The sequence below is a fragment of the Epinephelus lanceolatus genome, chromosome 3, assembly GCF_041903045.1.
Source record: "Epinephelus lanceolatus isolate andai-2023 chromosome 3, ASM4190304v1, whole genome shotgun sequence".
Taxonomy (NCBI): domain Eukaryota; kingdom Metazoa; phylum Chordata; class Actinopteri; order Perciformes; family Serranidae; genus Epinephelus; species Epinephelus lanceolatus.
In genome coordinates, this window is record NC_135736.1 from 12742809 (window position 1) to 12768518 (window position 25710).

Consider the following 25710-nt stretch of genomic DNA (forward strand, 5'->3'; position numbering starts at 1 on the left):
TATATATAAAAAACTTCCACTTGCAATAAAAACTAGATGGTTCTTTTTACTCCACCATAGCAAGTAGTGTGAATCTCTAAACTGTCTGCACAATTATTATTATTATTATCAAGTGTCTCAATGTGACCACAACTGAGGGGAAAGTCCAGTGACAACTTAACTCTAACTGATAGTAGCCTATAGTAAATGCCTTTCCATAGATGTACATCTGTTTTTTCCCATCTGGCTGTCAACATAGGCCTATTCATTCATATTTGTATTTTTGATGACAACTTTGATGCAGTGCCACACCTGCTGGTCATTTTTAATAACTACTTTTGGCGTGCTCGCTGTAATGTTGATAGTTTTATCGAGAGCAGACTTCACTGTTCACGGTACATCCTGAAGAAAACTTACTATAGAGCTTTCATTTTCATGGTCTATCAGCTGCATATTAACAGGCAATACAATAAAACGCTGTTGCATTACGTCATTGCCTGTCTGTGTGGGTCTGCAGCCTCCGGGTCTGCAGAGACATCCTGCTGGCGTAAAGGCCAAGAGGTAACCTTATTTTGAAGGTCACAGCCCAAATGTAAGTGACAGAGCACGTTAGCCAATCAGAAGCAATGGAGCGCTGAGAGCCCGCCCACCAATGAAACGAAATATGGAGTGGTAAATTTGTTTTTTGCAGTAGGATCAGAAAACAAGAATTTGAGCTGAATTTGTTTTGTTTTTGTTTTATTGCCAAAAACACAAAAACGACAAAACAACTTGTTTCTAGTTTCTGATTGTGTCAGTTATTCCCAGAAAACAAACAGTTAAAAAGTACCTTGGTCAAAAACTATCCCAGTCTCCCTATTGATAATCCTACACAGTGTCTATTTTAACATTATAAATACATTTGTACAGCAACTATGTTGACAGTAATACACAATAATGACATGTGAATGTTTCTTGTATGGGTGTGTGTCAGTGTTATGGGCAGATCCTGTAAAGATTCAAATGTTGAGATTTTATTTTATAGATGTGTTTTTAGAGCAGGACAGAAATGCATGTATGTTATATGATATTGCTTTCTTTATTAATAAATTTGGCTAACAAATGGAGGTATAGCTTATGGTACAGAGGAGTACGCTTCATCAAAGTGTGGATACACAGAAAATATGTGTTCGAGACTTGACTTCATTAGTTTTGGTGTTTCCATGGGATTTGTTGCCTAAATGAAAATCATAGATTATCAATAACCACGTTCAACCATGTTGAGAACGGTTACCAGTGTGTTATTAAGTATAAATAGCTTGTGTGTTCCATGTTTCCTTGCTTACGGCCATACCACTCTGAATACGCCCGATCTCGTCCGATCTCGGAAGCTAAGCAGGGTCGGGCCGGGTCAGTACTTGGATGGGAGACCGCCTGGGAATACCCGGTGCTGTAAGCTTTTCTTTCTCACCTCACACCACCAGAGGCCGCTCTTTCCTCTGCAATGGAGACACCTCTTTAAAAAACACCACCACTGGAAACATTTACATGATTTTTATTTGCTAATCTGGACTTCATGCTCTGTATTATAGCCTACCTGTACTTTTACTTGATTTGTATTTTGACATTTTCAGCAATCATGTTCATCAGGCAGATGGGAGATCTCTTTGTACAGTGTGCAGAGCTGCTGATATATATATATTTGGTGCTGTAGTGAGTACACATTAACTCAAAATGAGCTAGTGTGTGTTCATAGTGAAGAAAAAAACGCAAAAATATCATTTGAAAATATAACCAAAGGACTGTGTTGTCTTGTCCTACTTCACATTATGTGCTTTGCACGTTTTCTTTTTCAGAACATCCAGGATTATTTTAAAATGAGGACACATTTAATATTCAGTAGCATTCAGGATTATGATGAACTATGTAGCCTATATATAATCCATGAATTTGCTCAAAATGCCAAAAGTATAAATAAAGTAAAAGTACAGGTCCACTATAATACAGAGTATGTGTTACAGTTCTTCATGACCGGATGACTCGACATACATGACGGATATCCATAGGCTTGTCTTTAACTCAAAGAGTGTTACTTTATTACACACACTTGTAACCAGCATCACATGCACACCGCTAGACGGGAACTAGACACATAAAACATTGTATTACTCCGCCTACACGTCACTAACATCATCATGACAGTATAAGTGCGCGGCACTATATACTACAGTATGAAGTCCAGATTAGCAAATAAAAATCATGTAAATGTTTCCAGTGGTGGTATTTTTTAAAGAGGTGTCTCCATTGCAGAGGAAAGAGCGGCCTCTGGTGGTGTGAGGTGAGAAAGAAAAGCTTACAGCACCGGGTATTCCCAGGCGGTCTCCCATCCAAGTACTGACCCGGCCCGACCCTGCTTAGCTTCCGAGATCGGACGAGATCGGGCGTATTCAGAGTGGTATGGCCGTAAGCAAATAAACATGGAACACACAAGCTATTTATACTTAATAACACACTGGTAACCGTTCTCAACATGGTTGAACGTGGTTATTGATAATCTATGATTTTCATTTAGGCAACAAATCCCATGGAAACACCAAAACTAATGAAGTCAAGTCTCGAACACATATTTTCTGTGTATCCACACTTTGATGAAGCGTATTCCTCTGTGCCATAAGTTATTTTGTCTGCCAAAATTATTATTAAAGAAAGCAATATCATATAACATACATGCATTTCTGTCCTGCTCTAAAAACACATCTATAAAATAAAATCTCAACATTTGAATCTTTACAGGATCTGCCCATAACACTGAGACGCACCCATACAAGAAACATTCACATGTCATTATTGTGTATTACTGTCAACATATTTGCTGTACAAATGTATTTATAATGTTAAAATAGACACTGTGTAGGATTATCAATAGGGAGACTGGGATAGTTTTTGACCAAGGTACTTTTTAACTGTTTGTTTTCTGGGAATAACTGACACAATCAGAAACTAGAAACAAGTTGTTTTGTCGTTTTTGTGTTTTTGGCAAAAAAAAAAAAAAAAACAAATTCAGCTCAAATTCTTGTTTTCTGATCCTACTGCAAAAAACAAATTTACCACTCCATATTTCGTTTCATTGGTGGGCGGGCTCTCAGCGCTCCATTGCTTCTGATTGGCTAACGTGCTCTGTCACTTACATTTGGGCTGTGACCTTCAAAATAAGGTTACCTCTTGGCCTTTACGCCAGCAGGATGTCTCTGCAGACCCGGAGGCTGCAGACCCACACAGACAGGCAATGACGTAATGCAACAGCATTTTATTGTATTGCCTGTTAATATGCAGCTGATAGACCATGAAAATGAAAGCTCTATAGTAAGTTTTCTTCAGGATGTACCGTGAACAGTGAAGTCTGCTCTCGATAAAACTATCAACATTACAGCGAGCACGCCAAAAGTAGTTATTAAAAATGACCAGCAGGTGTGGCACTGCATCAAAGTTGTCATCAAAAATACAAATATGAATGAATAGGCCTATGTTGACAGCCAGATGGGAAAAAACAGATGTACATCTATGGAAAGGCATTTACTACAGGCTACTATCAGTTAGAGTTAAGCTGTCACTGGACTTTCCCCTCAGTTGTGGTCACATTGAGACACTTGATAATAATAATAATAATAATTGTGCAGACAGTTTAGAGATTCACACTACTTGCTATGGTGGAGTAAAAAGAACCATCTAGTTTTTATTGCAAGTGGAAGTTTTTTATATATATATACATATATATATATATATATATATATATATATATATATATATATATATAGTCTATATAAGTCTGTGCCTCTGTGCACATGGATCAGACAGCTGTCAGTCTGTCAGAGCAGCTCCTGCACTGAAATGTTTATTGCAAATAATGTGTAATTTCAGTTAAAATTATAAAAATCAGTGTGAAGCTTTAGACACGTAGGATCAATGAATAATGATCTCTATCGATGTGATTGGTCGCACTGATGGAACATATTTCATATAGTCTAATATTGGAGATTATTAATATTTGTGAGTGAGCAGGATCGTGGTGCAGCTGCAGAATGTAGCGTGAAAGTGAGTTTCTTTAATAGTCTGAATGTGTTTTAACAGCATTGAACAGTTTATCAGATTCCAAGAAACACTGTTGTATAGGCTAACATGCAGCGTTTTGTACATGTAGCATTGTGCTGTACTGTATATAGCATGTATCATAGGCTACATACTATCCCCTATTCATTTGTACATACTTTCCCTTTTATTAATACTTTTCTCACATCATGTGTATATTTTTACTCAAATTGTTTGATTGTATTCTTCTCTTATTTTTATATTTGCACTGTGTGTCAATGCCTGGGTTCAATAAAGGACATCTTAATCTTACCACTTAGCACAATTTTGTCTGTAGCTGCTATTCACCCATACCCTACCTGATGTGGTTGTGATATTCAGAGAAGAAATAATATCTAGGTATGTGTATGAAATAAAGGGCATCCCACCAAGGCTATCCTACAGGACTGATGGGAGCATAATCAATCAAACTTCATGAGTTTTGGGTGGATTGGGAATGTAAAAGCAGAAATTATGGGTCTAAACGACATAAAATTCAGTTCAACTGTGCCGTCTTCAGTTATTCCTCCCTGGTTGTTTGCGATGCCGTCAGTAGATTTTAATATCAAACACTGCATGAAAAAATGTAAACAGGGGTTTGTTGGTACCACTACAGAAAAGTATATTGAGCAGTATTATAAAGATAAACTTATGATCTTCACTGACGGTTCCAAAGATCCAGGGACGGGTAGAACAGGAGCGGCTGTTTATATACTGCAATTCAAGATAGCAATTAAGGAAAGAACTTCAGATCATTTGTCAATACAGTGGAACTTACTGCTATTCTGATAGACCTGGAGTGGCTAGAGAGTAACAGCGAAGGAGAGGCATTGATTGCATCTGACAGTTGGGCAGCACTCACAAGCATCAAATCTTTGAAATCTTGCAGACAAGATATCATCTTCAGAATACATCATATAATATACAACCTGTGCAATAAGGGTGTGACTGTATGCTTTATTTGGGTTCCTGCCCATGTAGTCGTTGAGGGACATGAGGATGTTGACATACTGGCCAAGCAAGCAATCAAATTTCAAACAATAAGCATGAATATGTCATTAAGTAAGGAGGAGGGGAAAGCAATCATTAAGAAACAAGTACAAAAAAACATGGCAAGAATACTGGGACATAATCAACACTGGAAGACACCTTTATAATATTCAAAAACAGGTTGAGGTAAGAAGAAGGTTGGGCAGGAACCGAAAAGAAGAGGCAGTCATCACCCGTCTCTCACAAAATAGGAAAACATGCAACTGGCACATGTATACACTGCAATAGTATAGAGTCTGTCCAACATGTACTGGTTGATTGCAGGGCCTACAAGGAAGAGAGGGACAAACTGAAAACAGCACTATAGAAAGCAAAGCTAAGTTTCACTGTAGAAAACCTTCTGGGTAAAACAAGAAAGATAACACACAACCATCTGATTAAGTACCTGCAGGAAACAGGGTTAATGGATATGATTTAGGATTTATTATTTATTTATTTATTTATTTTTTATTTATTTGGTTTTGTTTTACTAATCTACTGAGCCACACTCCAGTCCGGTGGGTGGCGGTAATGCACCTTTAAGTTGGTTGCCAGCCGCCAATCTAAATCAGAAGAAGAAGAAGAAGAAGCAGAAGCGTAACATCCAGCGGAAGTAAATGAAAAGCAGCTCGCAAGTCATCTGGGTAGGAGATTTCAATGCCCACAACCCTCTGTGGGGAAGTAAGGATAGAGATACAAACGGGGAAATAATAGAGGAATTGTTAGATAACTCTAATTTAGTTATAATAAATGATGGACAACCGACCCGCTTTGAAATTAAAACTTCAAAAATGTCATGTTTAGACCTGACTCTGGCTTCACCGGCTCTTGCAAGGGTAGGGGAGTGGAGTGTCTTGAGTAAAGACCCAATGGGAAGTGATCACTTGCCAGTTTTATCCAAATTTGGAAGACCTCTCATAAAGAAATCAGAGGACAGAGTCAAACGATTTGATTTCTCTAGAGCAAAGTGGGATAAGTTTGAAGAGGGGATAGCTGCAGGCTTAGAGAGTGTTTGCAGTTATGGGTCAATTGATGATTTTAACAATTCTTTAATAGCAATGATCTTGACTGCTTCAGAAGCAATTCCCTTTAGAAAGATCCCTAAAGAGCGAGCCATAGTTCCATGGTGGAATAGCGAATGTAGCAAAGCTATAAGCATGAGGGAACGTGCGTTTAAAAAATTATGTAAGAACCCTTCCCAGGAAAATGTCATAAAATACAAGCGTTATTGTGCGTTGGTGAGGAAAACTGTCAAGAACGCAAAAAGGAAATGTTGGAGAAACTTTTGTGGGACGCTAGGACCAGACACTCCAGCCAAACAATTATGGTCTAGAATTCACAAAATGTCAGGAAAAGTTGTTAAAACAACAATTCCAGTTCTAAAGGACAGGCACACTGAGGCCATTTTTAGTAAAGATAAGGCAGACATGTGTGTCAAAACTTTCCAAGATGTGCATAATTCAAAAAGCCTAGGGCATGAAGGGTTGAGAGAAAGAGAAGAGCTTCTGAAAGCAGATGAATGGAAATTGAATTATGTACGTGAAAGGAATAGGTCATATAATGCGTTTTTCTCGTTAAAAGAGCTTAAAGATGCAATAAAAACTGGGTTAAATACTACTCCAGGTCAGGACGGAATAAGCTATGAGCTGCTTAAACACTTAGAAGAGGGAGCACTTGAAGAAATGTTGGCACTCTATAATTATTATTATTATTATTATTATTATTATTATTATATTATTATTATTAGGCTGGAATGTTACCAACGAAATGGAAACATGAATTGGTTGTTCCTATTTTGAAGCCCGGAAAAGATCCATCTTCTACATCATCCTACCGACCGATTGCATTAACATCAGTCATGTGTAAAGTAATGGAAAGAATGGTTACAAATAGGTTGATGCACTTCCTTGAATCTAATAATTTTTTTGTTAATTATCAAAATGGCTTTAGAATTGGCAGAAACACAATGGATTCTGTTGCTGTCCTTGATCAGGACATAAAGAAAGCTATTATAAATAAAGAAGCTGTGATCTGTGTTTTTCTAGATATAGAGAAAGCATATGACTCCATGTGGAGGGAGGGTGTGCTGATGAAGCTGCATGACGCTGGCGTTCATGGCAGAATGTTTTATTGGATTAAGGATTTCCTTAATCATAGAACTATTCAAGTGAGAATAGAAGGTATTGAATCTGAAATTGCTGAGGTTGAAAATGGCACACCGCAAGGTTCAGTTATTAGCCCAGTTCTCTTTAATGTTATGATAAATGATATCTTTGAAAATGTCCAACAAGGGTTTGGTAAATCATTGTTTGCAGATGATGGTGCTCTCTGGAGGAGAGGGAAAAACATTCATCACGTGTTCTGTCAAACACAACAGGCCTTAGATCAGGTTGTTAAGTGGGCAGACAAGTGGGGATTTAAAATCTCTGCACCCAAAAGTAAATTTATGGTTTTTGGCCTAAAAAGGAAGGTTCCCCCTCTACACCTTACAATGTATGGGAGCTCTTTAGAAAGAGTTAGCAATTTTAAATTTTTGGGTGTGTGGTTGGATGAGAGGCTAACATGGAGAACCCACATTGATAAAACTATTTTTAAATGTGAGAAAATAATCAACATTCTTCGAAGCTTAGCCGGATGTGACTGGGGGGCTGAAAGAGAGACATTGCTAATGATATACAGAGCAATGATAAGGTCTACTTTAGACTATAGATGTGTTGTATTTGGCTCAGCCTCCAAATCTGTGCTTGAGAAGTTGGATCGGCTTCAGGCCAAAGCTCTAAGAATATGTTGTGGAGCTTTCAGAACAACTCCAATACCAGCTCTGCTTGTTGAAATGGGGGAGGCTCCTCTAAGAATTAGGAGAGATAAGCTTGGGCTCCATTATTGGTATAAATTGTGTACTATTAAATGTGTCCCATTTGCTAAATGTCTTTTGGAAAACTGTTGGGAATTTGTTGGTAATGAAAGGAGGTCAAACTTCCTTAGTCATATTAAAAAGCTCGCCTCGACATTTGGGCTTGAAGAAGACAGAATGTGCATGTCTTTCTGTTCCCCTGTCCCTCTCTGGTATATACCTGAACCTGAAGTTCATGTATCCTCTCTTGAAAACATAAAGACATATAATGAGGTTAATGAGTATGTTAATAGTCTCCAAAAAGACTATGTTCAAATTTTTACAGATGGATCTGTGTACCCAATATCTGGAAAGGCTGGTTTTGGAATGTTTGTGTCAAACTTTAATATTCAACAGACCATCCGAGTATCTAACAAGTTGTCTATCTTTTCTGCTGAGCTCCTAGGGATCTTGTGGGCCATGTGGTGGGTGGAGGTTGTTGGACCCCTAAAAAGCATAGTTTGTTCAGATTCTAAAGCTGCCTTGTTGGCCTTGAAGAATGGTGCATCAAGGGCTCGACCTGACCTGCTACAGGAGATCTTGTGCTGTCACTATAGACTTGGTAAAACTGGATGTAATGTGGAATTTATGTGGGTACCAGGCCACTCAGGTATAGAAGGAAATGAAAGAGCCAACCAACTGGCAAAAAAATCCCTTGAAAAAGATACTGTTGATCTGAATGTGTTTCTTGGGAAGCCTGAGTGCTTTCAAGTTGGCAAAGAAAAATTAAAGGAACAATGGCAAAAAGAATGGAGAGAAGACCAACATGGCAGACATTACTTTTCCCTGCAGCCATCTGTTAAAAGAAGGAGGCTACAGATTAAAACTGGAAGAAAGGATGATGTGGTCTTAACTCGTTTAAAACTGGGGCATTGTGGTCTGGCCAGCAACCTCAAAACAATAGGCAAGAACCTAAATGGTCTCTGCCAGTGTGGGAAGTTGGAGACACCGCAGCATGTAATGTTTGAGTGCAGTAAATATTGGGATGAAAGACAGCACATGTTTAGGGAGTTATCTAAGTTGGGTTTTTCTTCCTTTTCTTTCAAATCTATATTCTCTTCTGATGCGGACTTCCATCTAATTGGGAAAGCAATAATTCTTTTTCTCCGGTCAGCTGGACTGTATCAGAAAATCTAAACTGAATAGATCAATCTGACCTGTGGAGGGCAGCATTACACAATTTAGTGTACAGCCTGCCGGAATTCCATTAGAAGAAGAAGAAGAAGTAAACGAAACAAAGGCGCCAGTCGCGTCTCCCAAATGACTGCGTTAAGTTCGGGAGGTTAATCTATGAGTTAAACCTCGAGCCACATTTACTGTAGCCTACATTAGACAACAATGTGTTCAGTTGAGTCTTTGAGAGAGTTTGTCAAGGAGCGACTAACTGCTGCTGCTGAAGAAATATTGGGAGTTTTTAAAAGAACCATCGTCGAGTACGAGGAAGAGATCGATCGTCAGCGCAGACTGTTGGATATCGTTTTGAAGCCTGAAATAAAGTTACACAGGACAGGTGGGTGAAACCTAATTTAACTAATTACTGCCATGTCTGTATATTTGCTGTAGCATCGCAGTAGTATGCTGTTGGTGTTGTTGTGTGTCCCTCCAGAGCTCCCACAGCAACATGTGTGTAAGGAGGAGGAGGTTGTCCCTGAGCAGCAGCTCTGTATTGAGGAGAGGAAGTCCAGTGTGGACCAAGAGGAGCCAGAGCCTCCACACATTAAAGAGGAAGAGGAGGAAGTGTGCAGCAGTCAGGAGGGAGAGCAGCTTGTACTGAAGCAGGAGACTGATGGCTTTATGTTGACTCCTGCTGAAGAGGAAAGTGAGCACAGTGAAGATCAGACTCTGGACTTCATTCATGACGACACTCAAAGTGCAGCAGAGAAAGAGTCTGTCGTCATCATACCAGTTATAAGCTATGTGATACCAACCAGTGACCACCAGCTGCTCTCTCACAACTCTCATGTAGCTGAGAGCCAAGATGAGGAAGAATACCAGCATGGAGACTCAGGATCAACTAGAAACACAGAGCTTCAAGCAGAGAAAAGACATCATGAAAGTGAAATTAACAGTAAGAGTCCACACACCTCTGCTGTGATCAACTTAAATACAGGTAAAAAGCCTTTAAAATGTGACATATGTGGGAAAGTTTTTGAGTACAAGTCAAAATTGCAGAGACACCTGAGAATCCACACAGGTGAGACGCCGTATACTTGTAAAGTATGTGGGAGAGGTTTCAGATGTAATGATTACTTGTTAGTCCACATGAGGACTCATTCAAGTGAGAAGCTGTATACTTGTAAAGTATGTGGGAGAGGTTTCGTACGTAGTAATTACTTGTTAGTCCACATGAGGACTCATTCAGGTGAGAAGCCGTATACTTGTAAAGTATGTGGGAGAGGTTTCATACGTAAAGATTACTTGTTAGTCCACATGAGGAGTCATTCAGGTGAGAAGCCGTATACTTGTAAAGTATGTGGGAGAGGTTTCGTACGTAATGATTACTTGTTAGTCCACATGAACACTCATTCAAGTGAGAAGCCGTATACTTGTAAAGTATGTGGGAGAGGTTTCAGACGTAATGGTGACTTGTTAGTCCACATGAGGACTCATTCAAGTGAGAAGCCGTATACTTGTAAAGTATGTGGGAGAGGTTTCATACGTAATGATTACTTGTTAGTCCACATGAGGAATCATTCAGGTGAGAAGCCGTATACTTGTAAAGTATGTGGGAGAGGTTTTGTACGTAAAGATTACTTGTTAGCCCACATGAGGACTCACACAGGTGAGAAGCTGTATATTTGCACAACATGTGGGAGACACTTCAGATCTAGCAATACCTTGACAGTCCACATGAGAACGCACACAGGTGTAAAGGTGCATCACTTGAGCACAGAGGTTCCAGTTGAAGTCACACATATACAGGAGAGAGACTGTTTACATGCAAAACATGTGGCAGAGCTTTCAGAGGCCTGTTCCATAAAGCATGCTAAGAAAAGTGGGGAGTGAAGTCCAAATCCTGAATTTTAATTGAAATTGCAGGTCTGGAACAGTTAAACTAGTGAGATAAAGAAGAAAAGGAGGACACTGCTTTAAAGTTTGAATGAATTTTATACTTGCAGGAGTCATGGAAACCCTGGAAAAGTCATGGAATTAGTCAAAATCATAAGTCACAGAACTTGTTTGTGTATAATGAAATTATTAGAATCATCTTCAGTGGATAATCCTCCATAAAATGTAACATAATGGCAAATTCATTTTTCTGAAGCTGGCGTCTTAATGTAGCTTTAATATGCATTGATGTGTGACAGTGTTTGTTTACCATCAGGTGTGTTTTGTCATTTTCTCCCTCAGTTTGTCTCTCCCTTCCTGTGTGCCAATTATGTTTACATAGAGTTTGAATCAGATGTTTGAAAAACGCCGGGCAAGTGGGGAAAGAAAAAGAAAATTCTTCATTGTGAGTCCTTGAAAAGTCATGAAAAAGTTTGGAAATATTGTCCGTGAAAATGTGAGCGGAACCTTTAATTAAAAGTATGACTGATTTTGCAGTGAGCACAGTAATAAACTGATCCCAGAAGATTTGTCCTGTTGCTGTGATCTTTTGTCAGGGTGTCTACGGGTCCTTTTAAAATGTCTTAGATTAACGAGCAAGTCATAGAGGAATTTATGGTGGATAAAAGTTTAGTATGTATGAATGATGGGAGTGGTACCAGGTATAATAGTGTGCAAAACACAGAAAGTGCAATTGATTTAACATTTGTGTCAGAAGAAGTCGCTGTTGTTACCACATGGAAGGTGTTAAGTAAATCAGCAATAGGTAGTGATCATTAGCCTGTAATAATTAAGACTGGAGTAGAAGTTCACCAAGATGAGGATCTAAGACTACCAAGATGGAAATTAGATAAAGCAAATTGGGAGGTGTATAAAAAGCTATGTAAGAATAAATGTGAGCTGTTAAACAAAGAAGATTTCTCAGATGGGGATGAATTCAATAACAAGCTGGTAGCAGTCATAGTACAAGCAGCAGAGGAAAGTATACCAAGGGGTGCTGGGAGCAGAAGTAAAAAGACTGTGCCATGGTGGGATGCAAACTGTAGGGAGGCTATTAAAAGAAGAAAAAGGGCTTTCAGGTAGTTAAAAAAGCATCATTCACTGGAAACTCTAAATAACTATACAAGGTTACAGGCGGTTGTCCGGAGGACCATAAGAGCAGTGAACGTGAATACTGGGGGCAATATTGTAATAAAATTGGAAGAGATACGTCATTATCTGATGTATGGGGGATGCGTAGACGAATGAGCGGAATCAAGAGACATTATACAATTCCAGTATTAAATAGTGACAATAAAACAGCGGTCAGTGGGCCTGTGATATACTGCAGGACTGATGAGGGAAACAGGTGAGCAGGTGGAAGTGGGAGCTAAGTGGGACAGGTGGGAGAGTCAGAGGGCATCTGGTAGATGGATGGAGAATAGCAAAGCAGGGGCCTGGGGAAGTGGAGACAAGGGTGGAGGGGCAGAATGGGTGAAATAAAAACAACTGAGACACAAACTGTCTGGGACTTGAGTGCTTGAGACTTGCGTGTGACTTGTAAAACAGTGACTTGGTCCCACCTCTGTCTGAGCCTCTTTTTAACCACTCAGCTTCCTGAAATGGTCGAGTTAAACATGAAGACATGGGTGGAGCTTTAAAATTGTCCCCATGGATTATGTTTCTGCCTTTTGTCATTTATTTTGAAGAGCTGACAGATGGTCCTTCACACCAGGAGGTGGCAGCAAAAGTCAAACTGACTCTGAACCACAGCTTCTGTAAGAATGATGCTGTGTGCTCCATGTGACTGCTCTTGTCTTACAGACCCTTAGCCCACTGTATTATTTGACCAGGTAAAGATTGTTTTAACCTCATTTTCATCCTTTATTGAGTCTGTTTTTGATCCGTTTCACCTCCAACATGCAGGCTGGTACATTTTGTGTTGCCCACTGTCACAGCGTCTGTCTCAGTTGTTTTTATTTCTGTCAGTCTGTCCCTCCACCATTGTCTCCACTTCCCCAGGCCCCTGCTTTGCTCTTCTCCATCCATCCACCAGATGCCCTCTGACTCCCTCACCTGTCCCAGTTAGCTCCCACTTCCACCTGCTCACCTGTTTCCATTTCCCTCATCAGCCATGCCATATAGATTATTCCAGCTATACATAGACTATTTACAGTCCACATGTATATATAGTTCATCATAAATCTTGAATGCTACTGAATATCAAATGTGTCCTCATTTTAAAATAATCCTGGATGTTCTGAAAAAGAAAATGTGCAAAGCATCCATAGCCTATTTGTCAAATCTCTGAGAGGCACGTAACTGTAAGTAGGACAATAACACAGTCCTGTGGTTATATTTTCAAATGATATTTTTGTGTTTCTTCTTCACTATGAACACACAGTAGTTCATTTTGAGTTAATGTGTACTCACTACAGCACCAAATGTGTATCAATCAGCAGTTCTGCACACTGTACAAAGAGATCTCCCATCTGCCTGATGAACATGATTGCTGAAAATGTCAAAATACAAATCAAGTAAAAGTACAGGTAGGCTATAATACAGAGCATGAAGTCCAGATTAGCAAATAAAAATCATGTAAATGTTTCCAGTGGTGGTGTTTTTTAAAGAGGTGTCTCCATTGCAGAGGAAAGAGCGGCCTCTGGTGGTGTGAGGTGAGAAAGAAAAGCTTACAGCACCGGGTATTCCCAGGCGGTCTCCCATCCAAGTACTGACCCGGCCCGACCCTGCTTAGCTTCCGAGATCGGACGAGATCGGGCGTATTCAGGGTGGTATGGCCGTAAGCAAGTAAACATGGAACACACAAGCTATTTATACTTAATAACACACTGTGAACCATTCTCAATACGGTTGAATGTGGTTATAGACTTAGAGACTGTTACAGCCCATAGATGAGTGTTTATTTATTGTATGTGAGTGTTCAATAGTCTTACAGCCAGGGGAAAGAAACTGTCTCTGAATCTGGACGTCCTGCTACGGATGCTGCAGAACCTCCTGCCAGAGGTCAGCATGGAGAACAGTCCATGGTGGGGGTGGGTGGGGTCAAAGGAGATGCATTGGGCTCTGGTCAGGCAGCGCTTATGCCCAATGTCCCGGATAGAGGGGAGCGGGGACCCGATGATTTTCTCCGCTGTCCTCACCACTCTCTGCAGAGACTTCCAGTCAGAGGCCTTACAAGCCCCAAACCAGACAGAGATGCAGCTGGTCAGGAGACTCTCGATGGTGCCTCTGTAGAATGTAGTCAGGATGGGAGGGGGGAGGGAGGCTCTCCTCATCCATCGCAGGAAGTGCAAGCGCTGCTGTGCCTTTTTCGCCAGGGAGGTGGTGTTGAGGGACCAGGTTAGTGTGTTGGTGATTTACACTCCCAGGAACTTTGTGCTACTGATGACCTCCACTGCAGTGTTGTTGATGAGGAGTGGTGTATGACTGGGCCGAGATTTCCTAAAGTCAACAATGATCTCCTTTGTCTTGTCAACACTGAGGATCAGGTTGGTGACTTTACACCAGTTCACCAGATGTTTCACCTCGTCCCTGTAGGCCAGTTCGTTGTCACCCTGGATGAGGCCCACAACGGTTGTGTCGTCCACAAACTTCAGGAAGTGGTTGGTACTGAATCTGGGGCGACAGTCGTGTGTCATCAGGGTGAACAGCAGGGGGCTGAGAACACAGCCCTGGGGGGAACCAGTGCTCAGGGAGATGACGCTGGAGATGTTATTGTTCACATGTACAGACTGGGTTCTGCTGGTGAAGAAGTCCAGTAGTCAGTTGCATAGGGGGGTGCCGAGGCCCAAGTGACCCAGTTTGCACACCAGGTGCTGAGGGATGATTGTATTGAACACTGAGCTGAAATCCAGAAACAGCATCCCCACATGGGTGTTTTTATCCTCCAGGTGTTCCAGGCTCAGATGGAAGGCAGAGGAGATGGCATCCTCTGTGGAACGGTTCGGCTGGTACGCAAACTGGAATGGGTCAAGTGATGGTGGGAGTGTGGAGATGATGTGGTCCTTCACCACCCTCTCGAAGCACTTCATAATGATGGGGTCAGTGCTACAGGGCAGAGGTAATTCAGGTTAGTGATGTTGGATTTCTTAGGCACTGGAATGATGGTGGCAGCCTTGAAACATGACGGTACAACAGCCTACATCAACGAGGTGTTAAAGATGTCGGTGAGGACACAGGCCAGCTGGTCGGCACATTCTCTGACGACCCGTCCTGGAATGTTATCGGGGCCTGCTGCCTTCCGTGTGTTGACTTTTCTCAGGGTCCTCCGCACATCCATTGTTTCAAGTCTGAGTGTCTGCTCGTCGGGGTGAGGGACAGCTTTCCTTGTGGGGGTGGTATTTAATTCCTCAAACCGTCCGAAGAACTGATTCAGTTCGTTTAGGAAGCTGAGTTTGTCCTGACAGGGGGAGGGGGTGCCCTTGTAACCTGTGATGGACTGGATGCCCTGCCACAGATGTCTGGTGTTACCTGAGTCCTGGACAAAACCAAAATTCAGGTTGGCTCTTGTTTCACTGAGAGCCCCCGCGTCGCCAGATATAAAGGCGACATCTCGCTCCCTCAGCGCTGCTCTTACCTCCTTGGTCATCCATGGTTTGTCATTGGCTCTGGTTATGACAGTCTTGGTGACAGCGACATCTTCTGCGCACTTCAGGATGTACGCACACACAGTTGACGCATACTCCTCCACATCTATATGATCACTGTCAGTTGCAGCCTCTTTGAATATGTCCCAGTCAGTACTCTCAAAGCAGTCCTGAAGCGCCGACATAGCTCCTTCAGGCCACACTTTCACTTGCTTCAGGGTGGGCTTACCTCTGGTGAGCAGGGGCTTGTATGCTGGTATCAACATAACAGAGAGGTGGTCTGAGGAGCCAAGGTGGGGGTGGGTGGCTGCTCTGAAGGCCTTCTTTATGTTGGTGTATACCAAGTCCAATGTGTTCGCCCCCCTGGTAGCAAAGTCCACATGCTGGTAAAAATTAGGGAGGACAGTCTTCATGTTGGCCTGATTAAAGTCTCCTGCCACAACGAAAACACTCTTATTATTGATAATCTATGATTTTCATTTAGGCAACAAATCCCATGAAAACACCAAAACTAATGAAGTCAAGTCTCGAACACATATTTTCTGTGTATCCACACTTTGATGAAGCGTATTCCTCTGTGCCATAAGTTATTTGTCTGCCAAAATTATTATTAAAGAAAGCAATATCATATAACATACAATGCTTTTTCTGTCCTGCTCTAAAACACATCTATAAATAAAATCTCAACATTTCTCAACAGGATCTGCCCATAACACTGACACACACCCATACAAGAAACATTCACGTCATTATTGTGTATTACTGTCAACATAGTTGTTGTACATTTGTACAACAACTATGTTTACACATAGACACTGTGTAGGATTATCAGTAGTAGGCTACCTAAATACAATATTTTTCATTTAGCTTTACATGTAAGCAGCATCTTCATATATCTGACCCCAGAGGTGTGGACTTGAGTCAGACTCCAATCACAAATTGATAACTTTAGACTCTACTTGACAAAATCAAAAAAAAATTGCAACTCAACTTGGACTTCAACACCAATGACTCGTGACTTCAATTGGACTTGAGCCTTTTGACTTAAAAATACTTGAAATCTCCCCCAAGCCCAAAGATGAAAAAGCAGGCTATGTTATTTAAAAAGTGTGCCACAAATCAAATAATTTCCCTTCTCTTCACCCAGGATTATTTTAGAATGAGGACACATTTGATATGAATAGTAGCATCAAGATTTCTGACGAATGATGATTTACATTAATTATTTTATAGATGTTTTGTTTTTTTTTTTGTTTTTTTAGAACAGGACAGAAAAGATTGTGAAGATGAAAGAACATATGAAATGTGAGAGATTAGCAGTAAATTCAGTGGAGCAGGCAATTATTAATAATTTTGGTTAACAAATGGAGGTAGACTATAACTTATGGCACAGAGGACACAGAGCTTTATCAAAGTGTGGATACACAGAAAATATGTGTTCGAGACTTGACTTCATTAGTTTTGGTGTTTCCATGGGATTTGTTGCCTAAATGAAAATCATAGATTATCAATAACCACGTTCAACCATGTTGAGAACAGTTACCAATGTGTTAATAAGTATAAATAGCTTGTGTGTTACACATTTACTTGCTTACGGCCATACCACTCTGAATACGCCCGATCTCGTCCGATCTCGGAAGCTAAGCAGGGTCGGGCCGGGTCAGTACTTGGATGGGAGACCGCCTGGGAATACCCGGTGCTGTAAGCTTTTCTTTCTCACCTCACACCACCAGAGGCCGCTCTTTCCTCTGCAATGGAGACACCTCTTTAAAAAACACCACCACTGGAAACATTTACATGTTTTTATTTGCTAATCTGGACTTCATGCTCTGTATTATAGCCTACCTGTACTTTTACTTGATTTGTATTTTGACATTTTCAGCAATCATGTTCATCAGGCAGATGGGAGATCTCTTTGTACAGTGTGCAGAGCTGCTGATATATATATATTTGGTGCTGTAGTGAGTACACATTAACTCAAAATGAACTACAGTGTGTGTTCATAGTGAAGAAAAAACACAAAAATATCATTTGAAAATATAACCAAAGGACTGTGTTATTGTGTGTTATAAATAGTCTTTGTATAGTTGGAATAATCTATATGGCATGGCTGATGAGGGAAATGGAAACAGGTGAGCAGGTGGAAGTGGGAGCTAACTGGGACAGAGCAAAGCAGGGGCCTGGGGAAGTGGAGACAATGGTGGAGGGACAGACTGACAGAAATAAAAACAACTGAGACAGACGCTGTGACTGCGGGCAACACAAAATGTACCAGCCTGCATGTTGGAGGTGAAACGATGAAAAACAGACTCAATAAAGGATGAAAATGAGGTTAAAACAATCTTTACCTGGTCAAATAATACAGTGGGCTAAGGGTCTGTAAGACAAGAGCAGTCACATGGAGCACACAGCATCATTCTTACAGAAGCTGTGGTTCAGAGTCAGTTTGACTTTTGCTGCCACCTCCTGGTGTGAAGGACCATCTGTCAGCTCTTCAAAATAAATGACAAAAGGCAGAAACATAATCCATGGGGACAATTTTAAAGCTCCACCCATGTCTTCATGTTTAACTCGACCATTTCAGGAAGCTGAGTGGTTAAAAAGAGGCTCAGACAGAGGTGGGACCAAGTCACTGTTTTGCAAGTCACACGCAGGGCCGCCCCTCCCTAAACACAGAACACGGGCTGTGCGTAGGGCCTCATCTTCCATGGGAGGCCACATTTTGCGCGAGGGGACGCATTTGCGCATATGCGCAATGGATGCGCACATGCGCTACCGTGAGGCGCGCGTAGAATCAGCTCGAGGAAGGAGAGAAGAGACCTGACCGCCCATGCGTCGCTGCAATGATTGACAGCACTCGACATCTGAACAATAAGAGGGGTGCGCCGGCAGGCACTTGCAGAGCTGCAGCAGGTGAAGAGTTGTCCACATGTCGTCCAAAAGAGCCTCAGGAGTATGTGCGGGGCCGGGAGGTCGGATGCTCCCAGAGAGGGGAGAAGGAGAAATATAGCTAAATAAGATGAAAATAGAAAAGAATGTCTCTGTATTTTATTTCTGTTTTCAGTGTTTAATTAAGGTGGGAGAGGCGAGGGCTGAGGGAGATCAGACGCCTCCAGAGAGGGGAGAGGGAGAAATATAACAAAATAAGATTAAATAGGAAAAACCTGTCTCCCTTTTTTATTTTATTTTCAGTGTTTAATCAAGGGTGGGGGATTGAGGTGGTGGAAGTTACTTTCTTTTGATGAGTAATTGATGGCTATTTGTGACTCTGATTTGTTTATTTATTTATTTCAGTTTGAAGTTATTTTTATTTAATATTTATTTATTTATTTCAGGTTAAATTTTTTATTTTATTTGACTCATACAACCAAACTACTGTATCTACAGTACATTTGTTATTGCCAATAAAGGTTGTCAAGTTAAATGGCAAGTTGTTGTACGGTCATTTTGTACTTATGATACATTTGGGATGGGGGCCTCCAAATAAAATTTCGCTTAGGGCCCCAATTTGGTCAGGGGCAGCCCTGGTCACACGCAAGTCTCAAGCACTCAAGTCCCATACTAAACTTTGATTTTCGAGTCCTAAACAAGTCTTACTGTGCTCTTTCCCAAAGTAATGCCATTTTAACAACAGAGTAATGATATATTACATTTTCAGAAATCATAAATACTTTTTAAAATTTGTTAAATCAAGTTTGTTGGAAGTCGTTGCATCCCTGTCTGTAATTTTGGAACTGCATGTTTTCCATACTGCAATTCCTTTTTGTTGATGAGCCATAGCTTCTGTATGCAAACAAAATACTAAGTGTTGACCTGCCTGGAATGAATAGTGTTCATTATGGTTGCATCAGGAAATAGAGGGAAATTATTTGATTTGTGGCACACTTCTTAAATAACATACTTTTTCATCTTTGGGCTTGGGGGGAGATTTCAAGTATTTTTAAGTCAAAAGGCTCAAGTCCAATTGAAGTCACGAGTCATTGGTGTTGAAGTCCAAGTTGAGTTGCATTTTTTTTTTTTTAATTTTGTCAAGTAAAGTCTAAAGTTATCAATTTGTGGTTTGAGTCTGACTCAAGTCCACACCTCTGGGGTCAGATATATGAAGATGCTGCTTACATGTAAAGCTAAATGAAAAATATTGTATTCAAGTACATTTGACTCATTGAAGATACACTTTTACACTTATACACTTTTGAAAATAGATAAAGAGAGACAGGAGAGACTAGCACAAGGCTGTTAGTTAGGTCAAAATAGACCTCATGACATAAAGCCGGTGGAGAAGATACACAGACCAAATAAGGAGAAGTTTTATGAACCTTGTGGTTTTGAACTGGGCTAAAAAATGGTTAGGAAGTGAGCTCACGAGAGCTGTGACCATTTCTCAGTATTATATGTATTCCTCTAACAATACATACACGCACAGTCACACCAAATCCCACTGTGTTATTTGGGTCAGTGTGTGCAGGTGTTAATACACCACAATAGGTTCCATTAAATGATTCAAGGGTAAACACGCTGCAATTCAACTCTAAGCAACCGAACTGTATTGTTATTATTACCACTGTGGTTGGTGCCTGTCAGGCCTTGTTTCTGTAATGCCTGTGGTTTAGTTTGAATGCGCTTCCTGCTCTCAACTGACAGCCACCTGTGTCTCATTGAGCCATGAATAAATAAATAAATAAATAACAACACTGACAGAAACACAAGTTTGGTGTTGACATGGCGTTAATGTGAGATCATCAAAATTCAGTTTATCTGAGTTGCTTTTATTGAATATTCAACATTTGTTTGCAAATCTATAAACACGCTCAAATACCACAGATGCAGATAACACTTTCATTGTTGTCAAAGCAAAACGTCTGACATCATTTCGAAACCAGTATGAAGTTTGATGTTACAGCACAAATGTATGTACGTAAATGCATCACATACAGTAAATACTGTATAAATGCATCATATATACAAGAAAAGAAAAAAAAAACAGAACCAGAATCAAGAATTATCAGAACATACACAAAAAACATGTTATTTATTATCCTTCTATAAGTGATACACAGTTACAGTTCATACTCAAATTGATTTACATTAACCATTATCACCACCATCAGCACCTTTACTATCTACATTATTATATCTAAGTTAGCCATTTGTCATATCTCTACCTAATAGCCCCATTATGAATCTATGGATGAAAGAATTTAGAACTATACTTGAGAACTCTACACGTACTGTAGACACGCAAACCACCCACACATTTACCACCAGCCCCGCCTGTTAAGTTTGTGGTTTTTGCCCACATGCAACCTCTCGAAACAGTCTCACACAACCTTCAATAATATCTGCCCCAGATTCTCATTGTTTTCAAAAGCTACATTTGCTGGATTGCTACAAAAGCAAAAAACATACGAATTGTGCTTTATGGCAAATTCAGAAAAAAACAACAATCTGACTGCTTAAAGCTGTTTCAGCCTCCAGCACCTCTGTATTAATCATACTTCTTTTTGCATCTCTTTCATGCTATAGTTTTAGCACTTTATTTTGTTTGTTTCCTACATTTTATTTGTAAGTAACACAGAATATAAACCCCAACAAGCCCAGGCAAATACAAAAATTTCAAGTAATGCAATTATCAAACATTATTAAAGCATTCATTTTATTAACATGTGATAAAGCAGTCAAATACAAACAAAAAAGCACACAAATATTAAAGTTCGAGTACTGACAATCAATACTAATAATATGAAGAACAATTTGAGTTTGGTGACACTTTCACAACAATTAAACGCTTTAAAGAGATTTAATAATCCATGTTTAGCTGTTAAACATGTCTTCTACATTTTGTCTCATGTGTGATTGAAATCATAAGTAAAGTAAACCAAGCCTGACGCCCTGTGTCTTTTCCTAAACACTGTTCTTTATGTTAAATGGAAAACAACATGACATCAAGGAAAGATGTGAAGGAGAATTTAAAAGGGCTTAGGAAAAGACAACTGCGATGCTCAGAGAAAACGACTGTACACTAGACTCCGTAATTATGCAACGGCAGATGTTACTGATGTAGGTCCGCTGTTGTGAAACTACAGTGTTCCGCAGATGGGCTACTGAAAGTGCATCTTAGATAATTCCAGCTGTTATCTTGTTGTTTCACGCAGGCTATGTGAATGTGGAAAACCCAATGAAAAATATGACTTCATTTTCGAGGCTGGAATTGAAATTAAAAAAAGAAATAAGCCACAAAAGTGAAATGAAACAATTGTCACGCTGAGAATGGTTACTTACACTCACCCTCACATCAACTCCCCTATTATGTTCAGGTCAGATTAAACCTGTTTCAAGATATAATATTTCATAAATAAACTAACCTCACCCTAAACTGTTTTCCTAATCTTCACCTGTTTGGAAATTGCAATACTGAACTACCATTGAAAAACATATAATAAATGTTTTTCTCCTTTTTTATCCTCTGTTTTCTTCCTCTTTTAATTGATTAATTAATCAGTTGACATATTCTTATTATGTAAAATTAAAGGCTGAAATATGTGTGGGAGTTGTTCTCCATACAAAATAAAGCACTCTGGTAGCTCACCGGATAGAGCTCTTAGAGTCATGATGATTATCCTCTAACCTAACACAAAAGCTCATGTTATAGGCTTATACAGTGCTGGGGAACTTTTTTTTTTTAGCTTACATTATGTGTTATACAGAGCTGGGGAACATAAGACCCTAGGAGGATAGGAATGACCCTGTTCAGTGAACCCTAAGCTAAAGGAGATAAGAAAGGAATCATTAAAGCATCTTTCCTTTGCATGTAGAGAATTCAGCAAGCTCTTATCACGGCTGCCACTTAGATACCCAAGCCAATAATATTTGATGTTAAGTAATACTAAGCAAACTGACTCAGGTCTGGCGATGACTCCTCCAGAGCAGTGTGGAGGCCAGTCTTGGTCATGATTTCATACACATTATCATTGGAGACCTGCCGGACTCTTGCTGCTGTTGTTCTTTTGCTGCGCTTCCATCGTCTCACCTGTTAGTGGTTAAATATCACTGTATGAAAGCATGAAGGTGTGTACAGGTAGCAGAAAATTACAGTTATTATGTTTAAGGGGTAGTTTGTTTATTCAAGACCAAAATTGGAGAGAGACTGACGTTAACGGTAGAAAAATATTTTAATAGATATTTTAATATGGGATCCAACATCACAGACTATAATCAGTTTAAAAGGAAGCAATTCAAAGGCTGCAGCTCTTTAACTGTGTCGCTGATGATGCTAGTTTTCGTCCAGGAGAAATGGCAGAGCAATTTAAAATATAACATCAATGTAAACAAAACTTCTTCACAAGTGCTTGTGATGATTTTTCCATTGAGGTTAGGGCTGGCATGATATCAGATTTTTACTATGCAATTATCATGTCTAAACGAGTATGTGATAATGATACTACTGTAAATAAAAAAAAGGGGGAAAATAACAATAACAATAATGCTATCAATCAAATTAATCTTTATCTTTGTTCACTGTGCATTTTGTCTCTTTTTTTACAAATGAATTACACTCAAAATACGAGTGTAAGGAGGTGAAGAGAGAGTCTGTAACTATAGAAACATCTTTCAAACAGAGTAATTACACCAAATGTAATGTCAAAAGGCAACCAGATAGTGTTAAGGGCAGCAGACAAAGGGAGAACAGGAAAAAAAAACTATTTAAGTGGTGCTGAATTATTTACAAGATATTATCATATGTGTATTATTAACATGATATCAATATTATCATTTTTAAATATCATCAGCCAGTATATGGCCATACCCCTATTTAGTTAGTACAAGGACTGGATGTCTTTCTGCAGGTAAGTAAAAACTTGTAATGGTAAGAGGAAATGTGTGTGTCGTCAGTATAAAGAAAAATTTATACTCAGGGCAGCAGAGGGGAATAAAAATGTTTGATTTTTAAGATATGACATTTGTATTAGTATATTTATTTGTGTAAGGATCTGCAGAGTATGCTCTGACACTGACATGTCCTTAATGGTTCAGCGTGTCGAGCACAACCGAGTAAAAAGGTGTTTCTATTCAAGGAAACCTCTCTTACCAAGAGACATGATATATATCTCGAGACAACGTTGGAAGAAATAGGAACAGAAGTGCAGTGGGTTTAAAGACACTGCACCCACATCCTGCAGACAGAGCGTTCAGTGGTTTTCTATGCAATTAGCACGCAAACTTAAGATCTTACACCTTGGGTTTACAACCGTTTGGTAGTTTCAGAAGAATGCAGTGTGATAAAATGATAAATGTGTGCATGTAGAGTGAATAATATCTGGAGACACTCAACCACAACCGAAGCTAGCAGGCCGCAGTGATGAGTCGACAGATCTGAACTCACCCTCGGGATGATTAGTATGATGTTGATCACGATAACCAGCATGCTGATGGTGCAGGCGCCGATGATGATTAACACCAGAGGTGGACTTTTCTCACTAGTGCGGGCACAAGGCACTTCCGCAGATCTGGAACACGGTGCCACTCCTGTGTGAAATGAAGGCAAACATGGGTTATACCAAATAAAATGTCTTCATGCAAATGTTCCTGCAGCCTTTCATCTACTGATAACATTACTTTTAAATTCTCAAAATGACAGTGAATTCACCATGGACCCGAAGGAGGGGTCCTCTAAAACTAAAGCAAGGTAGATATTCTATTTGTATGTAGATAGACAGACACATTCTGTAGTTAAGGATCATAATAAGTAGGAAACATGGTCCAGTAGTCGTGGAGTATTTGAAAGTATTCAGTATTTAAATCCTTTGGTGGATGACTGCAGCAAATATTTAAGCTCCACTTTAATACTTTTCTAACTACTGGTGTTTTATAAGTTCAGAAGGGAGATAAAACATTTGATGAAAATCAGATTATATTACTTTTACACATAACAAACATTAACCCATTTTATATTCTGTTAAGTATCTTTACAAATGTATCATATTTAATAAACACATCGTATGTGTTGTATGTCAAATCGTTGTCGTAAGTAACTGAGGACTATAGCTATCAAACTTGTAGCGAGGTAAAAAGTACCTTTCCCAGCATTTTTTAGAATACATTGTATGTGTGCACTGTAGGCTTTGAGATGAAAAAGGAAAAACGCACCTCTCACAAAAAGTGTGTAGGCGTTGCATTCCACTTCACTTGGAATTTTTGTGTAGACACATTTGTAGACACCAGAGTCATCCACGGTCAGACTGCTGATGGTGATGGTGTGGCTCTGCAGTGATCCTTCTGTCTGAATCCTGCCAGTGTACCTCTGTCCTGGGGTTGTTCTGACATTTAATTCTGTATTGGAGAAATAGTAAAGCACCTGTTGTGGTTCCTTCAGATCTTGATACTGATAAAGATACATCGCATCATATCCTTTGATGCTTGTGGGACATCCTGCGGAGGAACACTCCAAGGTGACATTCTTGCCGGACTCTCGCCAAACTGCATTGTTCTCTGTCATAAACAAGACAAGCCGTATGATTAGAGGGTTTAAAATGATCTCATACCATCTACGCAGTATATCAGGAAGCAGCAACTGAAACTATTTTTGCACAGTTTAAAAATAATCCTCTCAACTGGTCTAGTGAAAATTGTTGCAATTAGACTTGAACTATGGCAAAATGTTCTTAAAATGTTTAAAGAAAGGTAAATGGTCATACCAGCATTGGCAGAAAGACAGAGAAACAGTGTGAACCAACAGAGGTGCATCATCTCGCAACACTGACTGCATACTGTCTGTGTCTTAGACATACACACACACACACACACACAGATACATAGCATGGTAAACATTGCTTCCTTACTGTTTGATGTGGGGTGATGATGTGCAACCTGTGAGAGAAAATCTTTTGATTTCAGTCATTTCCTTATGGGCCTTCGATAGTGATGTGACCTTTAGCGTGCATACAGTGCTAAGACGTTGAAAACTACTATGAAAATGTGTAGATGGAAGAAAAGGGAAAGCTAGACTACACCCACAACATGACTATTTGTAAATCGATTAGTCATACCGTGTTAACTAATGAAGGAACTTTGTTT

General features: G+C 39.9%; 2 protein-coding genes and 4 non-coding genes across 6 annotated transcripts; 3 read left to right on the forward strand and 3 right to left on the reverse strand.

Annotated features, from left to right (window-relative positions):
- Positions 1-1298: 1298 nt before the first annotated feature.
- On the forward strand, positions 1299-1417 carry LOC117256105 (5S ribosomal RNA). Its single transcript, XR_004501617.1, has one exon. It is a non-coding gene; the product is annotated as a 5S ribosomal RNA (ribosomal RNA).
- Positions 1418-2308: 891 nt separating this feature from the next.
- On the reverse strand, positions 2309-2427 carry LOC144462648 (5S ribosomal RNA). Its single transcript, XR_013490891.1, has one exon. It is a non-coding gene; the product is annotated as a 5S ribosomal RNA (ribosomal RNA).
- A 6813-nt stretch (positions 2428-9240) lies between these two features.
- On the forward strand, positions 9241-11581 carry LOC117256003 (uncharacterized). The gene is made up of 2 exons (XM_033625288.2): positions 9241-9515; positions 9612-11581. The coding sequence occupies exons 1-2, from the start codon at positions 9344-9346 to the stop codon at positions 11009-11011; spliced, it is 1572 nt and encodes a 523-aa protein (XP_033481179.2). The 5' UTR covers positions 9241-9343; the 3' UTR covers positions 11012-11581.
- A 2138-nt stretch (positions 11582-13719) lies between these two features.
- Positions 13720-13838, reverse strand: LOC117256083 (5S ribosomal RNA). Its single transcript, XR_004501599.1, has one exon. It is a non-coding gene; the product is annotated as a 5S ribosomal RNA (ribosomal RNA).
- Positions 13839-17228: 3390 nt separating this feature from the next.
- On the forward strand, positions 17229-17347 carry LOC117256093 (5S ribosomal RNA). Its single transcript, XR_004501606.1, has one exon. It is a non-coding gene; the product is annotated as a 5S ribosomal RNA (ribosomal RNA).
- Positions 17348-20649: 3302 nt separating this feature from the next.
- Positions 20650-25414, reverse strand: LOC117256008 (uncharacterized). Its single transcript, XM_033625294.2, has 4 exons — positions 25332-25414; positions 24784-25125; positions 24020-24162; positions 20650-22666 (listed from the first exon to the last, which is right to left on the reverse strand). The coding sequence occupies exons 1-4, from the start codon at positions 25381-25383 to the stop codon at positions 22523-22525; spliced, it is 681 nt and encodes a 226-aa protein (XP_033481185.1). The 5' UTR covers positions 25384-25414; the 3' UTR covers positions 20650-22522.
- Positions 25415-25710: the final 296 nt, after the last annotated feature.